The sequence below is a fragment of the Macaca fascicularis genome, chromosome 6 (genome assembly GCF_037993035.2).
Source record: "Macaca fascicularis isolate 582-1 chromosome 6, T2T-MFA8v1.1".
NCBI lineage: Eukaryota > Metazoa > Chordata > Mammalia > Primates > Cercopithecidae > Macaca > Macaca fascicularis.
In genome coordinates this window covers 157,940,844-157,958,319 of record NC_088380.1, presented here as the reverse complement: position 1 = coordinate 157,958,319, position 17,476 = coordinate 157,940,844, and the positions used below count along the sequence as shown (strand labels likewise).

The following is a 17,476-nucleotide window of genomic DNA, read 5'->3' as shown; positions in this document are numbered from 1 at the left end:
TTTTAGTCCATTCTCATAGTCCATTCTTACTCATAAGTCCATTCTTGTTGCTATAAAGAAACACCTGAGATTGGGTAATTTATAAAGAAAAGAGGTTGAATTGGCTCATGGTTCTGCAGGCTGAACAGGAAGCATCGTGGCTTCTGCTTCTGGGGAAGCCTCAAGAAGCTTCCAATCTTGGTAGAAGGCAAAGAGGGAGCAGGCATCTCACACGGTGGGAGCAGGAGCAAGTGGGGAGGTGGGGAAGTGCTACATACTTTTAAACAACCAGATCTCACAAGAACTTATGATCGTGAGAACAGCACCAAGGGGATGGTGCTAACTCTTCATGAGAAAGCGCCCCCATGGTCCAATCACCTCCCACCAGGCCCCACTTCCAACATTCAGGTCTACATTTCGACATGAGATTTGGTGAGGATACTCATCCAAATCATATAACCGTGTCTTAGGAGTCTCAGGGCAGCAGTTCCCAATCGGTGCCTAAGAGCTTGAGAGGAGCCTCCTGAGTGCTGGGGTGTCATAGCCCTGGCTATGACCTGATCTCAGCCTGTGTCCAGTGGCCTCCCATCCCTGCCCTTAACTCATGCGCTCCTTTTCTTCTCCCAGGGCATTGGCACTGATGAAAAGTGCCTCATTGAGATCTTGGCTTCCCGGACCAATGAGCAGATGCACCAGCTGGTGGCAGCATACAAAGATGGTGAGATGGGCAGGAGGGGCCACTTAGGATCTTCAGATATGAAATGAAGATGATTGCAAGGGTGGAGACACTAAGATTCTAGCCATCTACCTTCTCTCCTCCTTCTGATCCATTTGTCCACCCATTCATCTATCCAATAAGTACTTGCTTTGTGCTGGGTGATGTGCTAGATTCTCAGGATATGGTGGTGGATAAAACCAAAGGGGTCCCTCTCTCTTAGACCAATGAGATAATGAGATAATGGAGGAGACAGACAATAAACAGGTAAACAGATAAACAGATAAACACAATGATGATGTATTTTAGCTAAGTGTTACGAAGGAAACAAGGTAACAAGAATCAAACTTTTACCAGTGAGGTCTTGGGAGGAAATGAGGAACCAATTATATACAGAATAGAGAGAAGATCTTTCCAACAAAGGGCATGGCAAGTGCCAAGGCCCTGAAATAGAAATGAGCCTGGTAGCTGGTACGAGGCTAGACGGGTAGAAGACAGGGCAGGATCACACAGGGCCTGCAGGCCAGGAGACAGATGGTGTTTTATTCTGAGTCTAATGAGAAGTTGAGGAGTATCATGATCAGTTATGGGTTTTAAGACAGCCACCCTTGTTGCCATGAATTGTAAAGGCATTGAGAACAGGGGAGGAGAGAACCATCAGAAAACTATAGCCACCGTCCAGGTGGGCCATCATGGTACAGGTGGGGTAGAGAGAGTGGACAGATTCCATTTCATCACACCATGGTCAGTACGAAGAGCTGTGAAAATACACCCTGGGTCTTGCCATGATGGTCGCGTAGACTGGGTTTGGGAATTTTTTAAAAATATCTGATCATTTTGGGGGCATCAGGGGCCTTTATCCTGGATCCCTGAGGTCTCTGGGGATGAGACTAGAGCTTGCGTTCCTTTCTGCAGCCTACGAGCGGGACCTGGAGGCTGACATCATCGGCGACACCTCTGGCCACTTCCAGAAGATGCTTGTGGTCCTGCTCCAGGTTGGTTCACAGCCTGTTTTTTTCCTCTGGAGTTTGGGATGGCTTCTGTCTGGCTCACCTGGGTGTAGATCTGAATGTCCAGGGATCTGGTCAGCTTCCCCTGGTTTGTGCAGGCAGGTGTATTTGGCTAACGCGCTTTCCCTCTGGCACACAGCCCTCTCTTGCCCAGGAGCGTCTTCTGCTGTGACTTTCTTCCTCTCTCCACACTCACTCCTCCCGCTCCTCTCTGGGCCTCCTTCCTGCCGTGGCTTCTGCAGCTGCACATGTCGCATTTCTGGACCCCAGCATTCCTGGGGCTGCTGTGTGGAGTCTCCCACGTCTGAGCTTTATTGTCTCCTCACAGCCCGCCCAAAGTATATCACAAAGAGACTATTAGGAGGCTACAAATTGGTGTCTGTGGCTGAATTCAACCTGCCAAGTTGGATTTTTTTTCCCCATGCAATGTGTTTTAAGAAGCAAAGCAAAACAAGTTTGAGTTAGTTGCTAACATTTGGAAATTGTGAGATTTTGCTTAAAAACCAAATTTCTGTATCATTTTGATATATTGAAAGTTGGGGTAGCAGCAGACCTGCATTCTGCATGACTGCAGTGGGCTGGAGATCATATGCCTCCTGCCCGCTTCACCACAAATGTTGTCTACCTGGCCCTCTAGGTATCTCTGTGACCACAGGCACAGTGGGAACAGGCATTGAGATGTCTCAAGCTCAGCTCCAAGGACCAGATGGTTATGAAACTTTGTGTATAAATTAAGCCACCACTATGTTTCCTCTCTCCCCCATTTCCCATTTTATACCAGCTCCTCCCAACTCTGTTCCTCTCATTGCCGTAACAATACCATATTAACCAGCTGGGGAATGATCAGGAGAAACCTCAGGAGTGAGATAGTGTGACCTGTGCCCCATTTTCAAAGTTGCTTCTTCTGGAGAGGAGCGTTGTATCCCTGTATCTTGGAGTCAAGCATTTTGTGTCCTCAAGGTCTGACAGTAAGCAGCAGCGTGGCACACGTTGTAAGCTTGCCAGCCCTGTCTTCTGCTCAGTCCCAAAGAGAACCCAGGGGATTTGAGATCCTAGAATGCACAATCCAGGGCGAAGAAGGGGTGGCTGTAGACCTCTCCAGGCCACCTGCAGACCTCTGCCCATGTAAGAACGAGTTGAGTACTGCTCTCCCCTGTTTCCTTTGTGCATCCTCCTCTATTTGTAAGCCTCCTTATCAGGTGGGGCAAAGGGCTTGGGCAGAACGACAGAAGCACCGTTAGGATTTGGTGACTTTGTAGCTTGTGAGCTCAGATCTTGGGCCCAAATCCTTATTGGTGAATTCTTTAAGTTAGGCATAAGAGCTCCTAATAGAATGCAAATGTTCAGATCCTTTGCCCCTGTGGAATCATTGCTGGAGGAGTGTCATGGGCCATGCCAGGATCTGTGGCAGGGACCCTCGAGAACCTGGGGCCCTGTCCTCAGAGATGTCCTCAGGACAAGGCTCTGCCTACCTCTGGGCTGGGGACACCTGGAAGAACCTCGGTTGTTCTTGGGACTCTCCTGTGTGGACCCAGCCCTGACGATGAAGGGAAAGGCCAGAGGGAGGGACCCTTTCATTGCCTCACAAAATAGATACTGTGGTCTTCATGCAATAGCAGTCACTGCTTCTGGACACACCTGGGCCACCAGGTTTCCCTGCTTTCCCTGTCTCCACCACTGGCATTCAGGCCTCCCTCCTGGCTTGGCTTTGCAGTGTTTGAAACACATATTCTTTGTCTCTCTGCCCAGGGAACCAGGGAGGAGGATGATGTAGTGAGCGAGGATCTGGTACAACAGGATGTCCAGGTAAACAAGCACCGTTGAAAGTCCCTGAGGCACAGCAGAAGAGCCTCGGGAGGGGAGAGGTTGGGGCCCTGGGAAGGGCTGGAGGTGAAGTCCTTTGCATCAAATACCAGAAATAACCCAGCCACAGCTATCATGTATACTGGTGCTTTGTTGAAGAAAAGATATGTTATCTTTCAAAGGTATATTCCGTATGTAATATTGGTGAGATGTACTTTGGAGCTTTCTTTATTCATTCAGTTATTTAATACTATTGAAGTTAAATACGTAGTATGTGCTAGGCACTCTGCCAAGCGTTGGGAAATCACTAACGAACAAAATCAAGTGGTACCGGGAGAGACAGGTATGCATTAATCACACTAACACCTTCTCTATCAATATATTGTACATTGCAGGCATTTTGAGTACCCAGTACATGCCAGCAGCACTACAGGGGCAGATACAGAGAATGCTATGACAGAGTCCCTGTTGTTAAGGAGCTCATACAATAGTGTGGAGATAGACATGTGAAGAAGTCATTATCATATACAGTAGATCAAAGTGATAAAGAAGCAGAAAGCTATGGGAGCCTAGGAGAGGGAGGAAAGGAGGGAAACAGAACTCTGCCTGGGAGCATCGGGAAGTACTTTGAGAAAAAATGGAATACTTAATCTGGGCCTTGAAGGTTGAGTAGGAGTTTCTCCAGAAAGAAAGGAAGAAAGGCATATAGGTATAGTCATATACCACGTAATGACGTTTTGGTTAATGATGGACCACATATATGATGCTAGTCCCAATAGATTATGGACCACATATATGATGCTAGTCCTATAAGATTATAATCCCATGTTTTTACTGTGCCTTTTCTATGATTATGTGTGTCTAGGTACACAAATTCTTGCCATTGTGTTGCAGTTGCCTATGGTATTCGGTAAGGTAACATGCCAAACAAGTGTGCTGACTAGGAGCGATAGGCTATACCATGAATTCTGGGTGTGTAGTAGACTATGCCATCTAGGTGTGTGTACGTGCTCTACGATCCTCACACAATGGCAAAGTCGCCTAACAATGGCAGTTCTCAGAGTGTATCCCTATCATTAAAAGATGCATGACTGTTCTATACGCAGAGGTCCTCAGGCTACCAATTACTGGTGTGTTCAGGGATCAGGCAGCAGTTCTGAGTGGCCTGGTCAGCGTGTCCTGTCTCCTGAGGTTTCCTCTTTCAGTCAAGTGCCACCTCTTCCCCTTTAGGACCTATACGAGGCAGGGGAACTGAAATGGGGAACAGATGAAGCCCAGTTCATTTACATCTTGGGAAATCGCAGCAAGCAGCATCTTCGGTTGGGTAAGCTCCAGAGAAGACCTAAAGCTGCTCCCTTGGGTTTATGCCAAGAATTCCTTTCTTTATCTCGTTTCTTTACCACTGATGGAACATGACAGCTACTTCAGTCCCAATTCAAACTCTACTCCTGAGTTTATTAGGTTGTTGCGAAAGTAATTGTGGTTTTTACCATTACTTTTTAAAAAAAAAAAATGGCAAAAACCGCAATTACTTTTGCACCAACCTAATATTAGACAGTGGTTTGTACAGTTCCTCAGCAAAGTCATTAACAGGATGCTTGGCCTTCCATCTCCAGTGCCAGTCCTGCCTCCGTGTTAGGGGATGAGGTGCAGTCCCTCACCAGCTGTGAAGCTCATCTGCACGACGCTGGTGATGTGCGTGATCTCCCAGGTGCCTCCATCAGAGCACCAGCCCTAGCTTCATGGTGGACAGTCAGGTCCTGGCCGCTGCGCCCCCCTGCTCTTGAAGTCCTCATTTCTTCTCAGGGTTACAGAGGCATTCTCAAACCTCCCTGTCTTTCTGTCTGACGCAGTGTTCGATGAGTATCTGAAGACCACAGGGAAGCCGATCGAAGCCAGCATCCGAGGGGAGCTGTCTGGGGACTTTGAGAAGCTGATGCTGGCCGTAGGTATGTCCTGACATTGGATTCCTGCGGGTTTTAGGGGATTCTGGAACACTGGCCTAGGAACAAGGAGCTGAGAATGGAAAGGGGAATTACATGGTATAGAATTGGGAAGGAGAAAACCAGGTGGGCCGTGAATTCTAAAAGTTTCTCTAGGGCAGCGTGGCTGAGGCTGGGCAAGGGAAAGGGGTTTGAGCCTCAGGTACTGACTTCCTCCAGCTCCCTTCTCCACCATGGCAGGTGACAAAGAGCTCTGAACTTGGGCTGAGGATAATGATGATCATAATAGTTGACTTGTGGAGCGTCTGCTGCGTGCCGGGCACTGTGCTGAGTGTGTAATCTTTAAAAAAGACCCAGGAGTGGCCACTGCCATGATCTCTATTTCACAGATGAGGAAACTGAGTCTCACCAAGGCTCATCATTTGCTGAGGGGTAGTTTTGTAATGAGTTGAGGGTACTGAGAATGTGAGCTGGCTAGTCAGTGGTGGAGCCAAGATTCAAACCAGGGCTTCTCCCAAATTGGCTTGGAGCAAGTCACTTCTGCTTACTGGGCTCAGTTTCCTCGTCTGTTAAGTGGGGTGGGGGGTGGGCAGGAAGGATGGACTGCCTTAATTGCCTCCCCAGAAGCCCTTGCAATTCCAGCATTCCAGCAGTTAGCATGTCTGAGTCAGGAATATGTTGTGTGTTTGTATTTCTTGGGGGAAACCTGCAGCTCCTTTATTGTCCCTCCCAGAGCCATCCCCTGCCCTCCATGTTTGAAGTAGTCAGCCAGTGGGACTCACAGTGATTCAGTGGGATTCACAATGACTCAGCTGCCAGTACCTTTCTGGTGTAGCAGGTCTAAACAAATGCCTTTTCCTCCTTCACCCCAGACCCTTCCCCCACCCCAGCTCAATTCCCTGTGAAAACCAAAAGGACTAGAAAGATAAAGGGGGTCTGTCTTTGTGATGGACTTCAACAGGATTATTTCAACAAGATTATTTCCTGTTTATTCCCTGGGTTTGCGGTGAAAGTGGGGTGGTCTGGGGCTGTGAGCTATCAGGAACCATGGTTCTTCCTGTATTGAGCTAGGTGGTCCTCAAGGAACAGAAACAAAGAGGGAGTCAGGCCATCCCATCCCCCTTCAGAGGAAGCCAGAATAACTCTACCTCTTCCTCCCTCTTCACAGTGAAATGTATCCGGAGCACCCCGGAATATTTTGCTGAAAGGCTCTTCAAGGCTATGAAGGTGCGTGGCGGGGCTGATGTGAATGAGGTTTGGGGAGAGGATTATTGGCCTCTTTGACAAGTTCTTGGGATCCAGTGGCCAAAGAGAGCCTTTCAGGGATGGCCACAGGGCTGACCCTGGTGAAGGTGCTGCATCCCAGGTGAGCTCTAGGGCCAGGAATGCTGCTGCTCACATACCTCTAGTCCTAACTACTCGAGAGGCTGAGGCAGGAGGATTTCTGGAGCACAGGGCCCGTAGGTTTGAGGCTTCAGTGGACACAGTGTGCTATGTGATCGTACCACTGTACTCCAGCCTGGAAAACAGAGTGAGGCCCTGTCTCTTCAAAAAAAAAAAAAAAGGAATACTTATAACAGTATTGCCTATATTAGGAAAAAGCTAGAAACAACCCAGTGAGTGACCATCAAGAACAGCATGGCAAAAAAATTAAATGCACAGCGGTATATTTGCAAAGTTCCAAAATGTATAAATCTAAGTGTATTGCTTAGAGTTACAAAGCTATGGTAAAATTATAAGGAAAATCAAGTGTGAAAATTATACATGAAGAGAGAAGAAGAGGTTTATAACAGTGAGAGGGCTGGGTGCGGTGGCTCACATGTGTAATCGTAGCATTTTGGAAGGCTAAGGCAGCCCTTGAGGCCAGGAGTTCAAGACCAGCCTGGCCAACATGGCAAGACCCCATCTTTACTAAAAGTACAAAAATTACCTGGACGTAGTGGCAGGTACCTGTACTCCCAGCTGCTAGGGAAGCTGAGGCAGGAGAATTGCTTGAGCCCGAAAGGCAGAGGCTGTAGTGAGCTGAGATCATACCACTGCACTCCAGCCTGGGCAACAGAGTCAGACCCTATCTCAGAAAAAAAAAAAAAAAAAAAAAAAACAGTGAGAGGAGCATAGATAGAGCTTCAATGATGGGAAAGGCAATGTCTGCTTCTTTTGCTCTAATTTTTAACTTTTTATTATGAAAATAGGATTTTCAACTAAGCTGGGAGCTGTCGGCACTCTAGCTTTCTCAAGTCCATGTTCCCCAAACCCACTTGTCTTGCAGGGCCTGGGGACTCGGGACAACACCCTCATCCGCATCATGGTCTCCCGTAGTGAGCTGGACATGCTTGACATTCGGGAGATCTTCCGGACCAAGTATGAGAAGTCCCTCTACAGCATGATCAAGGTCAGCAGAGCTCATGGGGGCAGAGAAGGGAGCATAGAGCTTTTCGCCAAGACAGAGGACTTAGGGACTATTTCCGGGAAAAGGAAATGTCCCAGGAAGTGGGAGTCTCTTGGACATTCCAGGAGCCCCTGTCTTGTGGCTCATTCAAGGAATTTAAGTATATTCAACAGAAAAGCAACTGTTAGGGGTGTTTGTGAGTGGTAAGGCTACAGACGGAGGCAGGGGCTGGGTCATGAAGGACACACAAGCTGAATTAAGGGCGAGGACTCTGCCCCAAGGGCAGTGAGAGTTCACAGTCTCCTGGAGGAAGGCTGGGAAACACCGAAGGACACAGATGAGGGTTAATGGGGAACCTTTGGCCTGGGCCGGGTGATTGGTGATGATCCTGGGACATCCAGCCCCTGAGGCTTTATCAGGAGACATATGTAAAGTTAGAGAAGTTTTCCCTTTTTTTTTGGATGACTGAAATAAAGCTTTATGGGGTGACAGAGAAAGAGATCCAAGTTGTGTTCTCCAAAGTATGTTTCCAAAGGGTAATTTTTTTAGGTATTATGTGCAAAATGTTCTATGGAAAAATAAGTTCATAACAAACCAGAATAAGCAAAGATAAATAAGCCAGTTTCTTTACCTCAGAGCGAGCTTCTCACAGCCTTTCATGTTTTGAAGTCCATTATGAAGCCCCAAGAGGGATATGGAATATGCATCTCTATGGATATGTGCATCTGTGTAATATACATATTTGTTTAATTTTTTGCATTTCCCAATGTTTTTGCTCATGGAACCCCATTCCCATGCATATTTCACGTGGAAGGGCTGGGCTGGGGACTGTCTGGTGGCACTGCTGTGCTGGGGCACTGGCTTGAAAGGGCAGCTAGCGTCTCCTCTCAACTCCGCATATTGGTAGTGAAGTCATATTGGTAACTTGAAATTGTCCATTGCTAGAAGTATTTACACCACAGAAATTGGCAAATGCTATAAATTAGGGCTTCCCCCAACCTCCCGCTAAGAACCAGTTATTCAATATTAACCAGCACAGGAGGGCCAGGGCTGCTATGAATAAGTGTTCATTCAGCCTTCCCCTCTTTTAGGCTGTGCAGAACCTTCACGTCCTTGCCTGAGAGGAGCCTAGGGCTGGGTGAGAGGTAACCTTTCTTTCTCTCTCTCCAGAATGACACCTCTGGCGAGTACAAGAAGTCTCTACTGAAGCTGTGTGGGGGAGATGATGAGTAAGTGGCTTCTTGGCCCCCGGCTGGAGGGCATGGCCTTGGGGTGGCAGGCAGGGACTCTCCTGGCTCGCATCCTGATGGGTGAATTGGATGAGCTGGGGATTCCCTTGAGCCAGGAGCGTCGCAAAAGTGAAAGGCAGCCTTTGCTGGTACCTTTTGTGCTTGTGGATCTGTGTGTCTGAGCGTGTGGTGGTCTGAACGTGAGCGTGGTCTCCTGTATATGGAGATGTCTGCTCTTGTGAACCTGGAAAGTCAGTCTGGGGTTGTGGACCAGGAACCAGATAATGAGCGTCCAAGCCCTGCTATTTCATAGCCGTTTTTCGGTTTCATCACCTGTTAAATGGGAAAAGGAAACATTCCTGCTCTGCATATTCATTTATGCAGCATATGTGTGTTAAGTGCCTTCTGGGTGCAGACCCTGTGAGGAAGCCCCTGATGAAGGCCATAGCCCAGAAGGGGATACAGACCAGTTTCCAGAAGGGAGCAGTCCTGTGCTGGGGAGAACTGGCGGTGCCATGTAGAAAGCGTATATAAAAGCACACAGAGATGCCCTAGCCCAGACCAAGGGGAGGCTCTTTGGAGATACACGGTGACACCCAAGGAGGAAGGGGAAGAGCCAGGTGAAGAGAGGGTCTGGGGACAGTGTTTGGGTGGAGGACATCACCTATAGAAAAGCCTAGGAGTGAGAAGGAGCAGCCTGATTCTTTCATATGTCCCAGGTCACGCATTTATGGAGTACTAGGGAGAGAAATAAGGCAGAGAAGTGGGAGGACCTGGGGGCCTCTTCCCAGAGTATTAAATTGGGGCATTACTTGACCAAATTTGTGTGCTGGAAAGGGAACAGGAGGCACTCTGATTTCCTTTCTCTGGGACTTAAAAAGATCCAATTACGGAAGGGATGCAAGAATTTCCTGTGAACCTTTGGTAAGGACCATAGAGATTGATGCAGTTCAGCAGATATTACTGAGTTGATACATCCAGGCACTTTGCAGGAGGAGATGTAGGGCTTGCATGGCCATAGCTGCTCATTGGCCTGTTTGAGAGGGGAGAGTTGGATAGAAGACACTCAAATTCTAAGGAAGAAAGGGGAGGCTGAAAGATTGGAAAAATCCTATCCTGCTTGGACCCTGCAGCAAGAAAGGCTGCCCTTAAAAGCCAGCATTGGTCGGGTGCAGTGGCACACGCCTGTAATACCAACACTTTGAGAGGCTGAGGCGGGAGGATCACCTGAGGTCAGGAGTTCAAGACCAGCCTCGCCAACATGGTGAAACCCTGTCTCTACTAAAAATACAAGAATTAGCCAGGCGTGTGGCCTGTAATCCCAGCTACTCAGGAGGCTGAGGCAGGAGAATCGCTTGAACCGGGGGAGCAGAGGTCTCAGTGAGCTGAGATCGCGCCACTGCACTCCAGCCTGGGTGACAAGAGCGAAACTCCATCTCAAAAAAAGAGGCAGCATTGCAGGGGGTGTCGAGAGATGGAAGGTTCTCAGAAATAGAGGGAGGACCCTGGTGAATGGAGGAGGCATAGGCTGGAGAGAAAGAAAGCTTAACGTGTGTGTGGTGCGTGCACGTGTGTGTATGTGTTGGGGTGTGTGTGTGTGTTGTGTGGAGCGTTGCCCGTGATGACATTCCTTCCTGTCCTCTCCCTAAACCCTCCATTCCAGTGCTGCTGGCCAGTTCTTCCCGGAGGCAGCGCAGGTGGCCTATCAGATGTGGGAACTTAGTGCAGTGGCCCGAGTAGAGGTCAGACCTTCCCCTCCTCCTGCTTGACCTCTTGACCACAGCTTTTCTGCTTGCGCCTTCCTGCTGCTCTGGTTGGCACCCAGCTGCCCCCTGGCGGCCAACCCGACACGTTAATTCTCACATCTGAAGCTTCCTTTTCTCCCTTGGAGGGATGAATCGGTGGAGGGGTGCACCTGGTTTCTGCATTAGCTTCTGACACGCTGGAAAGGGTTCTGGCCCACTTACTAACAAGGCTTGCTGGAATGGAGACCTGGCTGGTTCCATGGAGGGGCCTGTCCTGCCCGGGGTCCAAAGAGTTGGCCTCAGAGACACGAAAGCTGAGAACAGATGGGCGTCCCTGGGTGCACTGGAGGATTTCAGGTTGTCCTCCTGAGCATCCTCAGACTGGGGGTCCACAAAGGACAGGAATGGGAGGTTTCACTAAAGTACTTTAGGCAAACCATTCCAGAGACTGCAACGCTTGGCCCACACAAAAATGTACAGGACCTTGGAGCTCTCTGTTACTTACTCACTATGCGACCTTTGGAAGATGCCCCCTCCCTCTGGGCCTCTATGTCTCCATCTTTAAAGTGAGGGGTTAACATGGCAATCTCGGTGATCTCTTAGGGCTCTTGGGCTCTGATGTTCTAGGACAGCGTTCCCCAAATAAGTCAAGAGATCTTTGCAGATGATCATAGGTGATGTGAGAAGTGAATTTAGTTTGGCAGGGTTGAATAACGCAGAACTCCACATAGTGAATGAGAAAGGCACTCCTTTTCAATTTCATCAGCGTTTCTGATTATGTCAAAGAGGAAGTCTTGGTTTGGTGCCACCATCTCTGCAACACTTGCTGATTTTCCCATTTCACAAAGAGAAAGCTGAGAGAGCTCGCTTTAAGTTTCGGAGCTTCTAGCAAGCAGAGGCATCATGTTCAATTTCATGGTATTTCACCTCTTTTGTTTTTATTACATTGATTTTTGTGGTAAATTTCAGTTTATGATACATGGTATCAACTTCCTAATTCATGGTAGTAATATGAAAGTAATTTCATCCTTTTTTTTTTTTTTTTGAGATACAGTCTCACTCTGTTACCCAGGCTGGAGTACAGGGGCACGATCATGGCTCACTGCAGCCTCCCCAGGCTCAGGTGATCGTTCCACCTTAGCCTCCCAAGTAGCTGGGACCTCAGGTGGACACCACCACACCTGGCTAATTTTTGTAGAGACAGGGTTTCACCATGTTGCCCAGGCTGGTCTTGAAGTCATGGGCTCAAGCAATTCTCCTGCCTTGGCCTCCCAAAGTGCTGAGATTACAGGCATGGGCCATTGTGCCAAGCCTCATTAATTCACTTAACAATTATTTTTTAAGTGTGCCTATTATATGTCAGACACTGTTGTAGGCACCTGGGATATATAACAGGATAAAACGGATACAATTCCTTGCCCTTTGGGAGTAATTTTAAATGCACTTCAAAAATGGATGTATTTAAGTCAGAAAAGAAGTTGAATTACATAAAACCATTAAGAGATGGCATAGTGTGTGTGCTGATTTGGAAAAGTGAAAGTCTTTCAGGAGTGACTGAAATTTGGGAAACTCTGTTCTGGTATTTCAGAACATTTCTGCTGCCTTTTCAGGGGGAATGACTCTTTAAGGGGCAGAGGGGGTCTCCGGGGCAGGGTAGGATTCAGAAGAATTGGGGAGGCTCCGGTGGAATAAGTAGCCAAGGGGCACTAGAACCAAGGCAGATCCTGTGGCAGGCAGGAGCCTAGCCAATTTCCCTTGACCAGGACTTGCCCTGCTCCCAGCCCTGAGTCCCTCTCTCCCTCTCTCTATCTTTCTGTCTCTTTCTCTCTCTCTCTCTCTGTCTCTCAGCTCTTGTGCAGGGTCTGTCTGCTGTGGCTTCACCTCTGCCTCTTTCCCCACCCACGCCGCTTGGTTTGGGCTCGTGAGGAGAGCTTCCCACCCTTGCATGCTGCCTCTCAGCCTGGCCCCCAGGGGGGCCTTCAGACACCTGCTGAGTCTCTTTCTGCTTCTCACAGCTGAAGGGAACTGTGCGCCCAGCCAATGACTTCAACCCTGACGCAGATGCCAAAGCGCTGCGGAAAGCCATGAAGGGACTCGGTACGGGGGATGGGAAGGGAGCAGGGTTGGTCTTGGGTCAGCAGGTTTGGTGGGTTCGGCCATGGGCTGGCAGAGGACAGAGTGAGGTTTCAAATTAGAGTCTGCAGGATGAGGAAGACTTGATCTCAAGTTTCCACCCTCCTGGCTTCTGGAGTATAAGGAGGAGGGGCAGGAGAGGGTTCATAAGGAACTTGACAGAAGCCCTTCCCAGGGACCAAGGTGTCCCCCAGCCTCCTGGGAGCAGTATTCTGGCACTGAAGAAAGTACCAGGTCATAGAATTGGTGCGGTGCCCCGGCTCTGCTGCCGACTCACCATGTGACTCTGGGTGAGCCTCTCAGCCACTCTGGGTCTGAATTTCCCCACGTGTAAAATAGGACTGTGGACCCTGGAACCCCAGAGCCCCAGTTCTATGGTGGGAGTGTGCCCTGCTGGGCAGGTCTTTCAGACCTACATTTGGCACCAGTGGGAGGAGTACTGCACCCACAGGTTCAGATCAGCTGGGCCTGTGCTCAGAAAGTCCAGCCTGGGACTGGCCATGTAGGGTTTGGCTTTCTTTGCCTTTTCTGCCCTGTCTGTCTGACAGCAACTCCCAGGAGGCTTTAGGTTAAGTCCATCACCTCCTGGGCTTCCTTTCCACGTGTCTCATGGGAATGATGATATCTGCCAAGCTCGCCTGGGACTGTAGGATGATAGAAGCAAAAATGCCGTGAAGGACCCCCATGCGGGGTCTGCGGTTGATGGCATTAATCTGAGAAGCAGGAAGTGGTATCCTAATGCCTTCCAGAGTCAACCTGCTGTGGTTAGAGGGACTCAGGGTCCAGCTCCCAGAGAGTTGAAGAGAAAGGACATAGAGTCGCTAACAGGACTTGGACTGTCAGGGTTGGAAGGATCCGTTGGTAACGACTCCAGCCTCTTCAGGTTACAGATGTGGAAACCAAGTCCCATCAAGGGAAGGGGACTTGCCCAGGGTGGGTAGCCATTGCCAGAGCCAGAACTAGAACTCAGAGGCCCTGACTCCCAACCCAGTACTCTCTACCTCCCAGCTGTCCTTGTTCCTTAGCGTGTCAACAGGAAAGGGAGGGAGGAGCCCAGCAGAAATCAGTGACCTGAGCCATAGGCAAGCAGACTGCAGGGACTCAGAAGCACATGGCCGCCTAGCCAGGCTTCTACCCTGACAAAGATTGACGAGGGACCATCAGCGGGCAGTGTATGGGGAAAGCCGAGAGCCACGGGCCTTCTTCTGAGGCATGTGGCTTTGGTGACTCAGGGACTGACGAAGATACAATCATCGATATCATCACACACCGCAGCAATGCCCAGCGGCAGCAGATCCGGCAGACCTTCAAGTCTCACTTTGGCCGGGTAAGGACCTCCTCCTGGGCTCTGGGTGCGACATGCGTGCACCTTGCCTGACTGAGCTCAGCCTGTCCCCATCAGTTCTGCACAGTTGGGCACCAGGGTCTTCATGGCAGTGGGACCCTGTGTGGTCACGTGATCTCAGAGTGTCTCCAGCACTGGGTTTGGGCAGACGTATCTTTCCATTCCCCCAGTTCCTTGTGATGGGCAACACGTGTGTGAGACGCTCAGTGGTCTCAGAGGTGCAGCATGGGGCCAAGATCAGGGCTATGAGTTGTTTTCAATGTGCTTTGGGCGTCTTGCAGTTCCTCTGCACAGAGAGAGCTGGCTTCAAGGCCTCAACTGAGTGTCAGTGATTATTGCACATTGGTGGCATCTGGCTTAGGTGGGTGCGTTTCCCCCTGGATGGAAACAGTGTCCTTCAGCAGTGCTCCCTTCCTGTTCCTGTCTCCTGTGTCAAGGAGAGTGGGTCTTCCTCCTGGTTGTTTTTTCCCTACCCTCTTTGGCTTCATCTAAATAATAAGTGCAACATCAGCAAAGACAGACACAAGCCTCCACGATCCCTCATGTGGAACCCCTGTTTTCTCTCTCCATCTCCCCCATCCTGGGTCATGTGTGGGCAAGTGTTGATGTTGGCATGACTGGGGCTCTGCCCTTTGCAGGACTTAATGAGTGACCTGAAGTCTGAGATCTCTGGAGACCTGGCAAGGCTGATTCTGGGGCTCATGATGCCACCGGCCCATTACGATGCCAAGCAGTTGAAGAAGGCCATGGAGGTACAGTTGGCACCGGAGGGTCTAGTGTCTGCGGGTGCCGGTGGGGATACAGATGGTCCTCAGAAGCCCAGGTGGATTAGCCATAACTTCTTGGTAGAACTCCTCCCACACTCAGTTCAAACTGGCATAAACACAGAAGGAGATGTTGGCTCCTATAACTGAAAACTACAGGACTAGATCTGAGTCCAGAGACTCAAATGATGTTCTGTGGACCCTTGGCTCACCCCTGTCTCGGATCTGCTGTCCTCTCTTATGGCTTCACTCTCAGGCAGCCTTTCTCCCCATGGTGGCAGGGTGGCTTATGTCCGTCCTGCCAGCTAGCAGCTCCAGCAGAAAGAGTTCCTTCTTCCTAGGAGTTCCAACAACAGTCTTGGCATTTACTCCAAGTTGATTCAACTTGAGTCACACGCCCACTGGTGTCAGAAGAGTCTTGTGGAGCCGCTGGAGGAAGTGGGGTGGGTCTCAAAGGAAAGCAGCAGCAGTTGGAGTCTGTACTCCAGCCCAGCCCTGCCACTCATTCATTGTGTGACTGGGCCATTCCTTACATTTCCCAATCCTCTGTGCCTTCATCTGGGAAATGGAAATGGTCACCTCTGCCCTTCAAACTAGGACAGGTCAATCAAAGTCACAGGTATGAAGGGCATTGTTAACTCTGAAGACCTGACCCTACATTAAACAAGAAAGCATTATGTCCTGGCCCAGAAGTTGCTAGAACTGCTTTGCTTCCCAAGGTACCAGCTGTACGAGTGGATACTGTTTATAAGGAGCATATGGTAAGTATCCCAGGCTCAGTACATTAGTTCAATTAGTTGCTTCCTCGAGCCACAAGGCGAGGCTCTTATTTTGTCCCCATTTTACAGATGAGGAAACTGAGACTTGGAGGTTAGGTTGCTTGGTCACGGTCATAGAGCTATGAAGTAGCAAAGCTGAGGTTCAGACCAGTCTGTCTGACTCTAGAGCCTGTCTTGACAACCACATAAAACCAGTAGTGCTTTTGGCCCCTTGAGCATTAAGAGGAAGGCAGCAATGGGGAGCTAGAGGACTTTATAAAAACGTTGCCTAGGCTGAGCAGATTAAGGTGATTGTTTTTTTAAATACCTAAGCCAAAAAGCAAATGATCTAAAGACATGGGGTTCAGAAATAGAAGAGATCAATGAGCTAACCCAACTCAATCCTTTCCATTTTCAAAGTTTCCAAGTGGGAAACAGAGGCTCAGAGAGTCAGTGAGTTAGGGGGAGACCAGGGCTAGACCCTAGTCTCAGGACTTTCTTGATTGCCTCACTACACACCTGCTTCTAACAAAGAAATGATTGAAGATCTCAATCAGGATGAGTCTCCTAGGATCTGAGAAGGCAGGACCATTAGTAACCTCTTTGAGGACAGAGAACATGTCTTGCCTCTTGCCCTTTTTTTTTTTTTTTTTTTTTTTTTTTTTTTTTGAGATGGAGTCTTGCTCTTTCACCCAGGCTGGAGTGTAATGGTGTGATCTCGGCTCACTGCAACCTCTGCCTCCCAGGTTCAAGTGATTCTCCTGCCCTCAGCCTCCTGAGTAGTTGTGATTACAGGCGCCTGCCACCATGCCCAGCTAATTTTTTTGTCTTTCTAGTAGAGAAGGGGTTTCACCATGTTTGCCAGGATGGTCTTGAACTCCTGACTTCAGGTGATCTACCCGCCTCAGCTTCCCAAAGCGCTGGGATTACAGGCGTTAGCCACCATGCCTGGACTTTTTTTTTTTCCTTTTTGGTAGCTGTAGCCCCAGCACCTTGCACAGTGGCTAACACATAATAGGTGCCTTAACAGGTATTTGAATGAGTGAATTAGTCATTGACTCAATCAATCAATCAATCTTGCCTGCCTTCTCTCCCTGATAGTTTTTCCCACTTCCCTGTATGCAGATATTTGCATAACAGGTCCCCAGCCTGCCGTAGTCCAGGGCGTGTAGTGTCTCAATTCACAAATCACTCCTCAAATACAAGAATAAACATGTAAGCCAGCCATGGTGGCTCACGCCTGTATTCTTAAAACTTTGGGCTTGAGTCCAGAAGTTCCAGACCAGCCTGGGCAATATGGTGAAGCCCTGTCTCTGCAAAAAATATAAAAATGAGCCAAGCATGGTGGCATGCTTCTGTGGCCCCAGCTACTTGGGAGGCTGAAGTAGGAGGATCACCTGAGTCTGGGAGGTTGAGGCTGCAGTAATCATGCCACTGCACTCCAGCCTGGGCAACAGAGCAAGACTCTGTCTCAAAAGAAAAAATAATGTAGCATTTTATCTTAAGCACAAAACTTTTTTTCTTCTAACAAAATAATACATGTCCACTGTGAAGACTTGAAGAAATATAGAGTAAAAAAGAAGAAAATAGCAATCGTCTGTGATCCTTCACTCAAGCAGAGAGCACACCACTAGTTAACACCGTGAGCATGTGCGTGTCCTTC

The 17,476-nt window shown here is 49.0% G+C and overlaps 1 protein-coding gene across 2 annotated transcripts in view; it reads left to right on the top strand.

The window, feature by feature from the left end:
• Positions 1-17,476, top strand: part of ANXA6 (annexin A6) — a 57,778-nt gene that overhangs the window by 20,850 nt on the left and 19,452 nt on the right. For both annotated transcript variants that reach the window (XM_005558300.4, XM_045394414.2), the window contains exons 6-17: positions 607-697; positions 1,610-1,689; positions 3,454-3,510; positions 4,738-4,831; positions 5,361-5,456; positions 6,619-6,677; positions 7,720-7,842; positions 9,010-9,068; positions 10,732-10,810; positions 12,829-12,910; positions 14,179-14,273; positions 14,930-15,043. In XM_005558300.4, the coding sequence (XP_005558357.1) occupies positions 607-697; positions 1,610-1,689; positions 3,454-3,510; positions 4,738-4,831; positions 5,361-5,456; positions 6,619-6,677; positions 7,720-7,842; positions 9,010-9,068; positions 10,732-10,810; positions 12,829-12,910; positions 14,179-14,273; positions 14,930-15,043 (1,029 nt within the window). The remainder of the gene's footprint in view (positions 1-606; positions 698-1,609; positions 1,690-3,453; positions 3,511-4,737; positions 4,832-5,360; positions 5,457-6,618; positions 6,678-7,719; positions 7,843-9,009; positions 9,069-10,731; positions 10,811-12,828; positions 12,911-14,178; positions 14,274-14,929; positions 15,044-17,476) is intronic.